This window comes from Fukomys damarensis, unplaced genomic scaffold, assembly GCF_012274545.1.
Source record: "Fukomys damarensis isolate Sample0158 unplaced genomic scaffold, DMR_v1.0_HiC HiC_scaffold_2, whole genome shotgun sequence".
Classification (NCBI taxonomy): domain Eukaryota; kingdom Metazoa; phylum Chordata; class Mammalia; order Rodentia; family Bathyergidae; genus Fukomys; species Fukomys damarensis.
In genome coordinates this window covers 9931835-9946921 of record NW_022900914.1, presented here as the reverse complement: position 1 = coordinate 9946921, position 15087 = coordinate 9931835, and the positions used below count along the sequence as shown (strand labels likewise).

The 15087-nt window shown below is 39.0% G+C and overlaps 1 protein-coding gene and 2 non-coding genes across 3 annotated transcripts in view; all 3 read right to left on the bottom strand.

The window, feature by feature from the left end:
* The window catches only part of Wdr43 (WD repeat domain 43), a 50330-nt gene that overhangs the window by 14995 nt on the left and 20248 nt on the right, over nucleotides 1–15087 (bottom strand). The window contains exons 6-11 of the mRNA XM_010604694.3: nucleotides 12631–12733; nucleotides 10592–10656; nucleotides 5759–5930; nucleotides 4121–4207; nucleotides 3184–3315; nucleotides 2175–2306 (exon numbers count right to left, since the gene is read on the bottom strand). Coding sequence (XP_010602996.1) covers nucleotides 2175–2306; nucleotides 3184–3315; nucleotides 4121–4207; nucleotides 5759–5930; nucleotides 10592–10656; nucleotides 12631–12733 — 691 coding nt within the window. The remainder of the gene's footprint in view (nucleotides 1–2174; nucleotides 2307–3183; nucleotides 3316–4120; nucleotides 4208–5758; nucleotides 5931–10591; nucleotides 10657–12630; nucleotides 12734–15087) is intronic.
* On the bottom strand, nucleotides 2683–2759 carry LOC117286694. The gene has a single exon (XR_004517827.1). It is a non-coding gene; the product is annotated as a small nucleolar RNA SNORD53/SNORD92 (small nucleolar RNA).
* Nucleotides 3631–3708, bottom strand: LOC117286693. The gene has a single exon (XR_004517826.1). It is a non-coding gene; the product is annotated as a small nucleolar RNA SNORD53/SNORD92 (small nucleolar RNA).

Genomic DNA, 15087 nt, shown 5'->3' with positions numbered 1-15087 from the left:
ACTTTCAGAAAATATTTAAATAAATATTTTTAAACATTTACCTCTACGTATGCCATAAATTATATAAATAAGTAGCTTCTCTTTTGCATAAATTATACATTATTTCACTGGGTCATATTCACTTTCCTAAGTTCATACATAAACAACAGGTTTTCTCCAACGTCTTTTTCCTCTTCAAGCTCCCAGCTGCACCCCCACCACTGTCCACTCTGCTCACTCCTACTGTGAATTCCTCGGAACGTGGATCCTCATAAGGCAGCTTCTGGAATGGGAATGTCTTTTCCAGGGGAAAAACACTTACTTTTACTTGGCTCTTCGAGGGTGTGAAATGTGTAAATGTACAATTTCCTACATAATATACTATAGGACTATTTCCATACTTCTGATTTTAAGAAGTGATTTGAAGAGCCCTTCACTAAAACTTTTACAGTCTTTTCCACACATACATTTTTTATTCAATTAGATTCCAATTATTTCCAAATAAGTTAACTCAAACAAGAACCTTTATAACTTAAGTGTTTTCATAAACACCATTTCACTTGCCCTTTGACACTCAGTAAGTTATACATTAACGCCTTTCATGTGTTCATGCCAAGAGTCTAAGCTGAACCTCTTCAAGCTTCTAGATCTAACTACAGAAGACATGAAGAACAGAAGAACACACACAAATGATACTACAGAGATGCAGCCAGAAATATCCAACGTGTGGGACACTCTACTGGGAGAAGAATGAAGTGTCTCTAACAAGAAAATTACAAGACACAGAAGGGCCATCACAACCAAATACAGTGTAGATTTTTGGGGATCCTGTTTTAAATAAAGTACACACAAAAAACTGAAATTTACATTTTTAAGATAACTAACAGAATGTAAACACTAGTAACATTTGGTAATTTTCAAGAATTACTGTTTGTTTTAAGCAAGACAATGGACGGTAGTAATATTTTTCTAAGAAGTTTTAAAGTTGGATAGGGATATGGCTACAGCTGAAATGATGTTTACTCATTTCTGAGGACAGCTTCACCATCACCTGGGGAGGTGAGAGGGCATACAACTGAGGTGAGACACTGGCTACTGAAAGCCTACTACCGACAATCTCGGAAGCTCAGTAATAAGTTCCTGATGATCCACTACACTGTTCTAAGGAAGGAAGAACTGGAAGCTGATAACACCTGCAGAAGAAAGTCTCAAGGGACAGTCACATAAGCAAAGATGGCAAGTAAGTTACATTACGTTCCAAAACTCTGTCAATTGTTTCCTATAGCTTCTTTTTCACCAAATCCTCACCTAGGTTTCTAAGCCAGGATAAATCTACTTTCTGCAACCTATACATTTACACATTACATTAAAAGAAACTTTAGGTTTTTAGACCTGCTGGTTTCCACTCTCATTCTGCAATTTTGCCTTAGTACAAATATAAGATATTCCCACTCAGATCAAGTAAAATCAGAGACATTATACAGTTACAGAATACGTCTACACTAAAACTATAATATTGTTGAGTCATTAAAAATGCACATAAAGATACAAATTACTTTAATCAGTATTTTGTTTTTCACACCTAAATTTTTTATATAGACCACTGTCAAAGTGAAATTTATGAAGACTGAGTGAGTAACTTCATACAAGCAGTCACCAACTTACAAATCCAAGTGCCTCCCTTTCACAGGTTCTAGCACTTTTCTTCTAAACATTTTATAACATAACCCCCGAACCCACTTGAATTTCCCCTGGAGCTTCCTACCCATCGCCAAGGTTGTACCTCACCGCCCCCTCTCACGGCCAGGGGGAAATAAGTTTCTGGAGTCCAGAGTAAAAACTCAGGAAAGCATTTTCCTACAGAAAAAAATATAAATTGTGATCTAGAATGCTGAGTGTTATAGTTCAGCTACACTATGTATATAAAGGCTTTATTTTACAAAAGCCTAAAATCCTAACAATTCAAAACAATATTTCTATGAGAAAATGCATTCCAGGTTCAAAAGAATTCAATACAATCCCACGGCAGGTTGGTGACTGTCTGTATAATGCCACCAAATTATCTGCATTTGACCAACCTCACAAATCAGTACATTTAAAACTGCAATATAACATGACTACTCACTCTAAGTGTGTTATGTCACCTAAGAGAAACTAGCCACTGTAATTCACTGAAAAACTACAGTAATACTTACATTTAGCATTTCAAAATCGTTGCTTTCTAACCCCTGGGTGAGAAGAACTGGAAAGCTGCTTGTCTGCAAGAGGTCATCCTTTCCCCGTTTCGTGTCTATATCCATGGCTCCCAGGCGCTCTTCAATGCTAACCTACAGAACAGAAAGGGTAACTATTCAGGTTTACCAGACAAGGCCTACTGCAGTTTGGAGACAAAAAACATACCTCTATCCCCCAAAACACAAATATACCCTAGAATCTTATTATGAACAGTTAAGTTATACCTGACTCCTCCATCCAATACTTTTAAAAATGGCTGAAAAGAAACTATCTTTTCCTTAAAACAGCTAAAGCTCTAGATTACTTAGACAAGAGTGAAAAATATGAACAGAAGATGCCAAGATTCTCCACGGATACACACAGTAATCACAGAAGGGTCTGTGGAGTATTGAAAAAATAAAATTTAGAAGCATAATAAGCAGTTATAGCCATGTTGATTTAGACCAACCAGCACAAAACCAGGCAGGATTGCTCAGACAGCCAAGAGACAGAGGCATCATTGGAACTCAGCAATATGCGAAACCCAATGAAAGTCATCACAGCAAATCCTAGGTTCATTTACCCGATTTTGTTATCCAACGCTTAACAAAAAACAAATTTAATTTGGTTAATAAAAATTCCATCTTCTCTAGACAGTGACCGAGTCTTGCAAAGCTGACAATCTACAATTCTGAGAGCAGCTAGGTGTGCACACCTGTAATCCCAGCACTTGGGAGGCTGGGGCAGGAGGATCACTGTGAGTCTGAGGCCGGGCTGGGCTACATAGTGAATTCAAGGCCAGCCTGAACTGTACGGTGACACCCTGTCTCAAAAAAGAAAAGTACAATTCTGCCTGGGATGAAAAGAGTGCAAAGCAGCAATCTCAGCACATTTCTCAAGATTTAATTTTGGCTCTATTCAATATCCTTATTAGACTCTAATCATTCTTGCATCCCAAACTCAGGTAACTGGTAAAAGTGGTTGCCTTACCTCATTTCCCCCTAACTTCCGCTTGCTTTCTACTTCCTCAGTGGATGGAAGAGGTGGTTTGATAGCTGCATGATGCCCAGGAATCCCAGGCACCAGAACTTTAGCTTCAGAATTCATCACCGGTGTCCTCACCTGTCAGACAGACATCAGGAGTGCAAAAACGAAATGATGCCTTAGTTTCTATGCTTTTTCAATGGGAAAACAGCTTTCAAGAGGCTTTTCTACTAAAAAAAACGCAACATAATTTACTTACCATGATGGAAATTCAAGATAAACTTTAACTGAATGTGGGCAAATAAGTTTTTAAATGATAGTCTGGAAGTTCATGGTTTCAAAAGTTCCAATAACTCATTAAAATTTAAAAACTGAGAAAACAAAATCAATGTGCTAATTTAGAAGATGCTAAAGAATAGCCTTAGAACCATCAGAATTCATTCCTTGCCAGAAATGCTCAGACAGCCAAGAGAAAGGTGTCATCTCTGAAGCTCAGCCAGAAGCGAAACCATGTGGGTGTCATCAAAGCATGTCCCAGCTCTGCCTTCCTCCACTGACCACACAGGAATCTACACGGAGACTCAGCTACGTCCAGAGTGGGGCAGTTTTGTTTCACTCTGAAATGCAGCACTGCCTCCAACAAAGGTATGCTCTTTAAGTACTGAGATTAATGAAGTTATTCACTGCTAAGTTTGACATTTATTCATATATATTTTCTTCCTTGGCAAGCACGTTTGGTGAGGGGGAGAAACTAAACCCCCCAGCTATCCACTCAGTCAACAAACCAAGGGTACAGGAATAGTTTTAGAATCCCACAATTTTATAAGATCACACAGAATATTAAAGGATAAAAACATAAATTAAGCCAGCCTGAAATATGATACTACAAAACAATCCAATTCACCCAAATCTCTTCTTTATTTCAAATTTGTAATGTGCTCACCTTTGTTATAGCCGTTTCTACTTTTGGGGCCCAGCAGTTTGAAATATCTCTTACCAAACACATACGAGGTTCTCTGGAGTTTAAAGCCTGGAAAATAATTTTTAAAAGAAAGGAGAGAGATGTGAAAAAAGAGTGTTAAACAAATTAACTAGGAATATGAACCAAATAAAAAAACAATGACTAACTCCATTTTTATAAAAATAACTTTAAAAAGCATGGAGGGGCTGAACCCTAGGCTGGGCATGGTGTCACACACCTGTATCATCTCAGCACTCAGGAGGCTGAGGCAGGAGTATCGCCACGAGTTCAAAGCCAGTCTGAGCCACATAGTGAGTACTGAATTATAGAGTAAAACCCTGTCTCAAAAAAAGAAAAAAGGGGCTCAACACTAAACTGTTAAGCAACCTAAATACAACTCCGATTGACAGCAGTGAAGGAAATGGGTAAAATATGAAGACACTGGGCAAAGCATATAGTTCTCTCAGTATGAACTTCAGCTTCAATTTTTCACATTTATAGTTTTGAAAGGCTAACAGATTTTAACATGGCAGATTTTAAGGAAAACATATTAGATCATCATCCTTGCAAAGGAAACAAATTATGTTCAAAATAAACAGTCCTATTCTAAAATTTCCTACAAGCAAGTAGGATAGCACTGCTGACTGACAAAACACTCTTGAGGCGGGTCTGTATGGGAGATGGGTCCTATGCAGCACATGGCACGTATGCCAGTAAGGTCTGAGGTCATGCATAATTCTATGTAAAGCCAGTATCTGCAAGGACAGAATGGGTAAGTGGCTAAGAGAGACATATAGCAAGGAGGTGTATTTAGGGCTTCACATTTTTTTTAAATTAATCCAAATATATGTACTAAATTTTAAGTATTCTTTAGGCTGAAGGTGTACCTCATGGTACAGTACTTGCCTAACATGTTCAGAGCCCTAGGTTTGAGCTGAACCCCATGGTGGGGGAAAGTATTCTTCCTGAGCCCAACAAGAGCTTGCTTGGCCTGTAACATTCCACTCAGCCTCCCTGAAGGTCTAAGTGTTATAAATGCAAGCTTTAAAAAAATCACCTCTTCAAATGCTACTAACTCACAAGTTCTCCAAGAAACTTCTATGGTTAACGATGGTAAGTTATTGTACCGCCTGTTACACTTCCACTTACAGACTCCGATGGGTACCACACTAAGGGCTCCTGTTGTTGAGATCTACATTTTATGTGATCCAATACAAGTCACATCTACACTGAGGCAACAACAGCTACTAAGAATATGTAGCTTCTAAGCAGGTGAACGGTGGCTAGTCCAAACTGACAACTATAAATGTAAAATACACATCAGATTTCCAAGACAGAGTATCACAAGGACGGGAAAGTGACATTAAATATCTTGATAATGCTTAATCCTTTATGTCAGCTTGATGTAAAAATGAAGTTTTAGGTGCTATGAATAAAACAAACATAGTTCTCACAAATGAAAATAAAACACCCAGTGAAAGGTCCACTGGTTACAGAATATACTATTTCTCCCTAAGTATGCTGACAAGTAGTAGTCGTCAACGTGTCATTTTAAAAATCATTCTCTCCCAACCACAGGTAGGTGCTGTGCTGCTTTTCTCCACAGGAGCATCTACGTACCACTCGCTCCATAGTAGGCTGAAACCAATTGCCATACACAAGCAACAGTGACATTTTGTCTGAGCAAAAGCCAGCGGCAAGAATAGGGATGGGTTTTGGCGTTGATTTCTTGCCTTTCCCAGGTGTTGCTATCTGAATTGTGCAGTTTGAAGTCAAAGGCTTTTTGCAGTGTCTAGGAATGTAGGAAAAAAATAAGATTAGAGAATTTGCACTAGCACCACCAACAGCTCCCCACCAGAATCAGCCTCTAGAACTGCCTGCCACTGTCCCACTTTGGCCCAAAAGGAAGCTCCATCCTCCCAACACTCTCAGGGCAGTGTCTCTTCCAGCTGGTCCTCATGGCCCACTGCTCCAATCCCCAAAAGCCTTACCTACCTCGGTGACCTCTGCAGTGCAGCTCTAGCAACAAGGTACACCTTCCAGGACTTCTCTAAGCATGTGCTCTACCTTCGTGCTCTAGCCTGGCTCACCCTTGCAGCCCTCCCTGGTTGTAGCTATTTTCTCTTGCACACCTTTTGTGTCAGGAGCCCTTATGACTCAAGTGTGCTCCAGGGAAAACATCAAGGCAGTATCCTCTCTCTTTCACCCCCAAAACCCGTGAACTGTTGTCACCAAAACCAGCTACCTCACTTCCTCTTGCCATCCCCAGATCACTCCCCCGACATTTCTTAAAGATTTCATGGATGGCTCTTTCTTAACAATACCTCTACTGAATTCCCTTCTTAGGGATTCATACAGTCAGCACCCAAGATGAAGACGCTTCTGATACTCTGGTCTCTTGGATCATGTTCCTCATTGTGTCTCAGCCACACACTCCTTATGCCCTAGACATCTTATTATCGTCTATTCCCAGTAAGCATGCATCCTCTATTTCTTAGTTTGAAGAACATCCTGCTATCCCTAACTCACTCCTTCCGATATCCTGACTCCAAAACTCTCTAGACCTAGGACTCTGCATCTCTGCTTTGGTCTTTGCCTCCCTATAGGCTACTTTCATCATGTAAGACAGAATGGCTGCCTTAAAACATAGGCCAAAGCTCATCAAACCTCTGCCTAACACCCTTCAGTGGCTTAGCAGTGCCCACTACATCTGGCCCCTACTTCCTCTGGTCAATTCTACATCCTATGTACAGGTATCACTGTGAAAACAGAAGTCTCAAAGGCCACAAGCTATATAAAGTCACCTCAACAATTTCCTGAATGTTTGAAAATAAGCTCATACTACTTTCATGATGAGTCTGTATTTAAATTCCTATGCGAGTATGGATAGCTACTGACAATGAAACGTTGCAATCATTTTAAAATTTAACGTAACAAGGTGTCACCATGTTCACAATGTATGATAAGGTTTGGCAAACTTCTGAAAAGGGACAGAACTGAACATTCCAAGATTTCTGGGCCACACGTGGTATCTAATGAATCTGTCTCTAACACATATCTTGCTAAACTCTGACCTATGACTACGGTACTACACACCTACCAACACTACCCCACTCTATATTAAAACAGCACTATGCAGAGAAAGCATCTGACAAAATTCAACACCAATTCATGATAAAAACCCTGCAAAAAATTGGAATACATGGTCTATATCTCAACTTAATAAAGGCTATCTATGAAAAACCAACATCCAACATCATATTAAATGGCAAAAAACTGAAAACCTTCACGTTAAAATCAGGAACAAGACAAGGATGCCCATTATCACCACTCCTCTTTGATATAGTTCTGGAAATATAAGCCACAGCACTTAGACAAGAGAAAGAAATTAAAGCAATAAAGATAGGAAAGGAAGAAGTTAAACTGTCATTATTTGTTGACGATATGATACTCTACATTGAAGACCCAAAAAAACTCCACCAAAGATTTCTAGACTTAATAGTCACTTTCAACAGAGTAGCTGGATACAAGGTCAACACTCACAAATAAATAGCCTTCTTGTATACAAATAGCAGACTCACTGAGAGAGAAATTAGGGAAACAATTCCTTTCACAATAGCATCCAAAAAAATGAAGTATCTATGAATCAATCTAACGAAAGAAGCAAAAGACCTCTACTCTGAAAACTACAATACTCTGAAAAAAGATAGAAGAGGATATAAGAAAATGGACAGATATCCCCTGCTCCTGGGTAGGAAGAATCAACATAGTGAAAATGGCCATACTACCAAAACTGCTATATAGATTCAATGCAATGCCAATTGAAATTCCAACACTGTATTTCACAGAACTAGAAAAAAAGAATCCAAAAATTCATTTGGAACCAGAAGAGACCTAGAATAGCAAAAGCCATCGTAGGCAATAGAGACATGGCAGCGGGTATAACAATCCCCAATTTGAAACTACACTACAAGGCCACTGTGATAAAAACAGCATGGTACTGGCAAAGAAACAGACCTGAGGATCAGTGGAACAGACTGGAAGATACAAAAACAAATCCAGATGTACTCAGCTACCTCATCTTTGACAAAGGAGCCAACCATCCTCACTGGAGGCAAGATAGTCTCTTTAATAAATGGTGTTGGAAAAACTGGATTTCAACATGCCAAAGATTAAAACCAGACCCTTATCTTTCACCATGCACTAAACTAAAATCCAAGTGGATTAAAGATTTAAATATTAAAAAAGAGTCACTAAATTTGCTGGAAGAAAAGTTAGGCAGAACTCTTGAACACACTGGCATATGAAAAGACTTTATGAACAAATCCTCAGTAGCATGGGAACTAGCAGAAAGAATCAACAACCGGGATCTCATTTTATTAGAAGCTTCTACACTGCAAAAGAAACTATGAACAGAACTAAAAGGCAACCTACAATGTGGGAAAAAACTTTTACCAGCTGCTCCTCAAAGGACTATTATCTAGAATATATAAAGAACTCAAAACAATCAGCCCCCACAAATATAAAGATCCAATTCAAAAATGGGCATCTGAAATGAACAGACATTCCTCAGACAAAGAAGTAAAAGCAGCAAGTAAATATATGAAAAAATGTTCCACATCACTGGTCATTTGAGAGATACAGATGAAAACAACACTGAGATTCCACCTCACCCCACAAAAAATGGTTGCTATCAAGAAATGTTGGTGGGGTTGTGGGGAGAAAGGAACCCTTCTCCATTGTTGGTGGGAGTGCAGACTGCTGCAACCACTATGGAAGTCAATATGGAGATACCTCAAAGAGCTGGGACTAGAGGTTCCATTTGACCCAGACATCCCTCTACTGGGTATCTTTCCAAAAGAATTAAAAGAATCATATCACAGTAATATATGCATACCTATGTTTATAGCGGCAGTTTGTAATAGTTAAAACTTGGAAACAGCCCATTTGCCCAACAGCTGGAGACTGGATAAAGATGTGTTTTTTCTATAAAATGGAATACTACTCAGCCATAAAGAATGAGAAATTAGATTCATTCACAGGAAAATGGATACATATTGAGGATATATTCCTAAGTGAAATACATAAGTCACACATGTGTAAATACCAAATAGTTTCTCTGGTGAGAAAAACTCTAATAGTACGTAAGATCCTAATGATATAATTGACAATGTGAAATAGGAAGAAAAGGGCTAATGGTGTAGGGAAAGCTGGAAGGGTAGGGGAAAGGTAATAAGGAGAAAAAAATATGAAAAAATGGAAATAATGTGTTTGTAAATGGGGAGGGGAGGGGGGGATGGAGGGAGGGCAGGGATAAGGGGAATGAGAACCAAGACCTGTCATGTAGAGGTACAAGATCCCAGTGATTAATGTAACTGTACTGTATACCTAAAATGTACCAATAAACTCAATGAGAGAAAAAAATAAAATAAAATAAAAATAGAACAGCTCTGCCACACTGTATGATCCACAAGACCTGTTGTAGAGGTACAAGATCCCAGTGATTAATGTAACTGTACTGTATACCTAAAATGTACCAATAAACTCAATGAGAGAAAAAAATAAAATAAAATAAAAATAGAACAGCTCTGCCACACTGTATGATCCCTACATATATAGGCAAAGGAAAACAAAACTATCTGGAAAATAGAATTAAATTATCACCAAAGTAGTTCAGCAAATCTCAAACTGAGCAACTTTCTTTTTAGAATTAATTTTTAGAATTTATCAAGCATGCATCATAAAAGCCACTCTCCTGAGCCAGGCAGGGTGATGCATGCGAACAGCTCTGCCACACTGTATGATCCCTACATATATAGGCAAAGGAAAACAAAACTATCTGGAAAATAGAATTAAATTATCACCAAAGTAGTTCAGCAAATCTCAAACTGAGCAACTTTCTTTTTAGAATTAATTTTTAGAATTTATCAAGCATGCATCATAAAAGCCACTCTCCTGAGCCAGGCAGGGTGATGCATGCCTGTAAGTGAAGCACTTGGTAGGCTGAGCCAGGAGGATCACCTTGAGTTTAAGGCCAGCCTGAATTACCCAGACTCTGTTTCCAAAAGCAAAACAAAGCAAAAACAAAATGCTACTCTCCTAAACACAAGTAAATGAAACGGTTCACAACTCCCAAAACTTGACACCTTACTACATTCAAACAGAGAAAGACTCAAGAATGCTGTTTAAGCCTGGTGCAGTGAGTGACACAAGCCTGTAATCCCAACACTGGGAAAGCTGAGCAGGAGGACTGCAAATTTGAGTCCCACCTGGGCAACTCAACAAGACTTTGTATCATAAATAAAGCTCTTTAAAAAGTACTTGGGATGTAGCTCAATGCAAAGCCCTGAGGGGTTCAATGTCTCGTACTAGAAAAAAAAATCTAAATGAACAGTACTATCAGGCAAGAACAAAGACGGAACACAGAAAATGCGTTCTGACTAGGGCACTTACCCATTTAACACATGTTCGAAAAGATGGACTTGACCATCTCTGCAGACAACAGCTAACTTCACAGGCTGGAAGAAAAACACCGCTGATTAATAAGTAATGCACTGTAGTCCCCAGTCTAACTTAGGAAACGCTAAACTCTCTTCTCATCCCTTTTAATAAGCAGAGAAAAATTTAGAAGAGTGAGGACATATTTAAAAATAATTATCTCTGACAAAACAGCAATAGTAACATTGCCGTCACAATTCTAAATGAATGTGTAGAAGACGACACAGGCACAGGGACAGAGCTTCCAAGTGAGAGGAACGAAGTGCCAAGTGCAGAGCTCAGCAACACAGGCCACACACGCCCCACAGGCAGCGCAGCCTCAGCGGCTGCTGAGAACTATCTGTAGCTGGGAAGGGATGGGCTGGGACCCTAAACCCCACTCCTCCCTTCTTCCTGTCTACTGTCAGTTCCTGGAACCTCTTCTCTGGATTCTTCCAGGCACCACACTTGCAGCTAGGCACCCACTCCCAGAATCTACAGAGCAATTTACTTCAAGTTCTGAAAACATCATTTTTTTTCTTTTTTTGGTACCAGGGTTTGAACACAGGACTTTATACTCACAAGGCAAGCAGTGGCACCACTGACCTAAATGCCCAGCTTCTGAAAGCTTCTCAAAAAAGGGCCGAAGATTTAGCTCAGTGGTGCCAGCACCTGCCTCACAAGTGCAAGGTCTTGACTTCAATTCCCGGTACCAAAAAAGAAAAAAGAAAGCTTAAATGAATATGGAGCACTTCCAGAAAGTTGCTATCCCTATTCTGATAAATTTAATGAGAGAATTCAGAGAGTAACTGAAAATGTTTTAAGACTAATACGGCATTGTGAAAGCACTCTTAAAATTTTTAAAGGTATTTTCTGGTATATTTAAAGACATGAGGCCAGACGTAGTGCAAGCCTCTAATCCCAGCACTTGGGAGGCTGAAGCAGAAGGACTGACTGCTGCAAGTGTGAGGTCAGCCTGGGCTACATAGTGAGTTCAAGGCCAGTCTGAATTGTGAACCAATACTGTCTCAAAAAAAGAAGATTGGATTCCTATTGGTTTCTAAAAATACCTAAAATGACTTGTCGATCTCCTTGCCACCTGTCTGGTCCATAAAAACGAGGCTCTTACAGGGAATTCACTGATCTCACCAACACCCCAACTTCCACTTCATAGCAGAAGACCACGTTTGTTGGCACAGCAGTACAACTAACATGTAAACCAGCCTCTTTTGATTTTTAAACCAATGCTTCTTCACCTACACTTCTCAAAAATATTAAAACACAACAAAAAAAGTCTGAATTGTCTCTAAATCTCAGTTTGGGGGTTATGCAATGTAGGTGTTTCAGAATTTACACTGGATTTAACGTGAAATTTAAGCTTTCATTTTAAAAGACTGTGTCCAAATGGCAATCTTACATAGCTTTAGTAAAAAAAATATATATATGAATATGAAGAACTTCAATAAAGTCAGGTTTAATGGTGAACTATGCAAATCACGAACTCTTCTACATGAAAAATCCTTAAATATAAAAAAAGCATTAAACAAGAAAGTATCACTCTTGTAACAAAATACACCTTAGTTGGGACCCACATGATTTTAAAATTTAAAAATGCATTTGATATAGCAATCATATATGATTATTTATATGTTCCTGTTATCAAAATCTCTTATCAACAATTATTCTTAATTCACATAATAGATTTTAAAATGTACTACCCTTTGTACGTAAAAGTTTCCCTTTCCTCCCATAAAAAACCACAGTGAAGGGCTGGGGATTTAGCTCAGTGGTTCTGCTGTCTGCCTCCCAAGTACAAGGTCCCAAGTTCAATCCCCGGTACCAAAAAAAACACACAAAAAACCAAAAAGAAACCACAGTGATTTAGTCTTTCTTCAATAATCTAAGATGATTTGGGTTACACTTTTTGTCAAATTTTGATATTTAAAATAATGTATGTAAAATCCAAAGCCATTTCTTAAAACAAAACAAAACAAAAAAACCTTCAAGCCACTTACCTCTTCTTTGTTTTCTGACAAAGTCAAGTCAATGTATACAGGTTCATCTGTAAGGGTAAAGGATATCACTGCATTCTTTTCCTTGTTTTCTGACCGGACCTGCCTAGATAACAAAACTAGGCGTTAGATCACCCACAGGGAGTCACGGTCTCAGAATTTCAGTAACTTCCACTTTTGAAAGCTAAATTAGGTCAGTAAAGATCTCAATAAGAGAAGTATTCACATCACAACCAAATTAACACATTTGCTTAGAAAAAAAAGAATACTTTTCGGCAAATGTAAATAACATTATTCTTTTCTTTAATCTATTTGTCTATCTTAATGTCAATCCCACTGCCTTGATTACTGTAGCCTCATAACAATAAGTCTTGAATCATGAATCAGCCAATGCCCGGTCTCTAGATTCTTCTTTTTCAAAGTTATCTAGACTATTCTATGTTCTTTCCATTTCTATTGAAACTTCAGAACCAATTTGTCAACTTCTACAAATAATGCTACAGGGATTTCTGGCTTTGTTTGCATTGAATCTATGATCAATTTGGGAATTAACTTCCTTACAACAGAGATTTCTGGCTTTGTTTGCAATGAATCTATGATCAATTTGGGAAGAATTAACTTCCTTACAACACTGAGAAAACAGTCCAGAAGCAGACATTCTGCACACACGCGCACGCACGTACAACACTCATCACTCAGGGACTCCGTATGTATAGATGCGCCTACTTGCTAAACTGTACTTGTAACCCCGGCATCACTGCTTGTGGGGTTTCATGCTCGTTTCACTGCAGACCAGTGGGAAACCTGAACTGCCCAGTGCTCAGTATTCTCAGGACATCACACAGGGCTGCTCTCCGTCTTCTTACTTCAGTTCACACCACAAACAAGTGTCTACCTAGTCTCGTGCCTTTTGCACTTCTGTGCTTTTTGCTGACTTCAGTGTTCAGTGTAAAGTGTTCCCCAAAAGACGTTCATGTGTTGTATATAGAGTGTCCCTAAGCACAGGAAGGCTACAGATATATTTTCTTCATATGTTAGATAAATGTCACGACTTAGGCAAGCTGCATTCAGGCATTAGTCATGGTGCTTTTGAGTCTGATGTCAATCAGTCAAAACCTTATACTAAATAAAGTGGCTTAGGCCGGGCGTGGTGGCACATGCCTGTAATCCCAGCACTTGGGAGGCTGAGGCAGGAGGATCGCTGTGAGTTGAGACCAGCCTGGGCTACATAGTGAGTTCCAGGTCAGTCTCAACTACATAGTGAGACCCTGTCTCAAAAAACAAAAAAAAACCAAACAAATTAAATAAGGTGGCTTAAACAGATAAGGTTATATGTTGATCAGAAAAGAAAAAAATTCCTCCAAGGAGTATATATTCACTAAATCAGCACTCATGGGGACTTTACAGACCACAACTATGAATAAACAAATGCATACACACACACACACACACACACACACACACACGCGCATGTATATATAAACATACATACGTATAAATACACATGCATATATATAAACACATACATACGTAAAAATACACATGCACATATACAAAATCGATTCAGTGAAGATAGTATCTTCAACAAATAGTGCTGCAATCACTGGAGGATAACTAGCGTAACCCAAAACAACTATAAACATCACTAGGATTATGAAAATGTACTTTATCCCAATGAAAAGCTACTGCCCATCTATTAGAATAGTTTAAAACAGCCGGGTGTGGTGGCACACGCCTGTAATCCCAGCACTCGGGAGCACTGAGGCAGGTCAGGAGGTTCGCTGTGCTGTGAGTTCGAGACCAGCCTGGGCTACATAGTGAGTTCCAGGTCAGTCTCAACTACATAGTGACACCCTGTCTCAAAAAACCAAAAAACAATAACAAAAAACAAACAAACAAAACAAAAGAATAGTTTAAAACACCATACCAAGTGTTATAGAGGATATGAAATTCGTACTCTCTTACACTGTTGGTAGGAATGTAAACTGGTAAACCACTTTAAAAAAATAAATCTGCCTTTAAAAGTTAAATGGTCTCGCATAACTAAATGAGTGAGTGAGTGAGTGACTGGGGTGCAGCTCAATGCAAAGCTGAGTTCAATCCACAGCCCAATTAAAAAAAAAAAGTTAAGTGTCACCTATTAAACAAGCCAAGCTACTCAACTCTTAGGTTTTTACTGAAGGGAAATGCTGGCACACAAATGTCTGCAGCGGTTCTGTTCATAATACCCCAACCTATCAATAAGGCTGGAGACTGGGGTAGGAGGACAATTATCAAGAGACGTGAAACTCTTGGGAACAATGCATACTGTTCACTGTCTTGACTGTAGTAATACAGATGTATGTCAAAAATTATGAAACTGAAGGGCCTGGGATTTAGCTCAGCGGTTCGGTGACCTGCCTTGCAAGCGCAAGGACCCGAGTTCAATCCCCTGTACCAAAAAAAAAAAAAAAAAAAAAA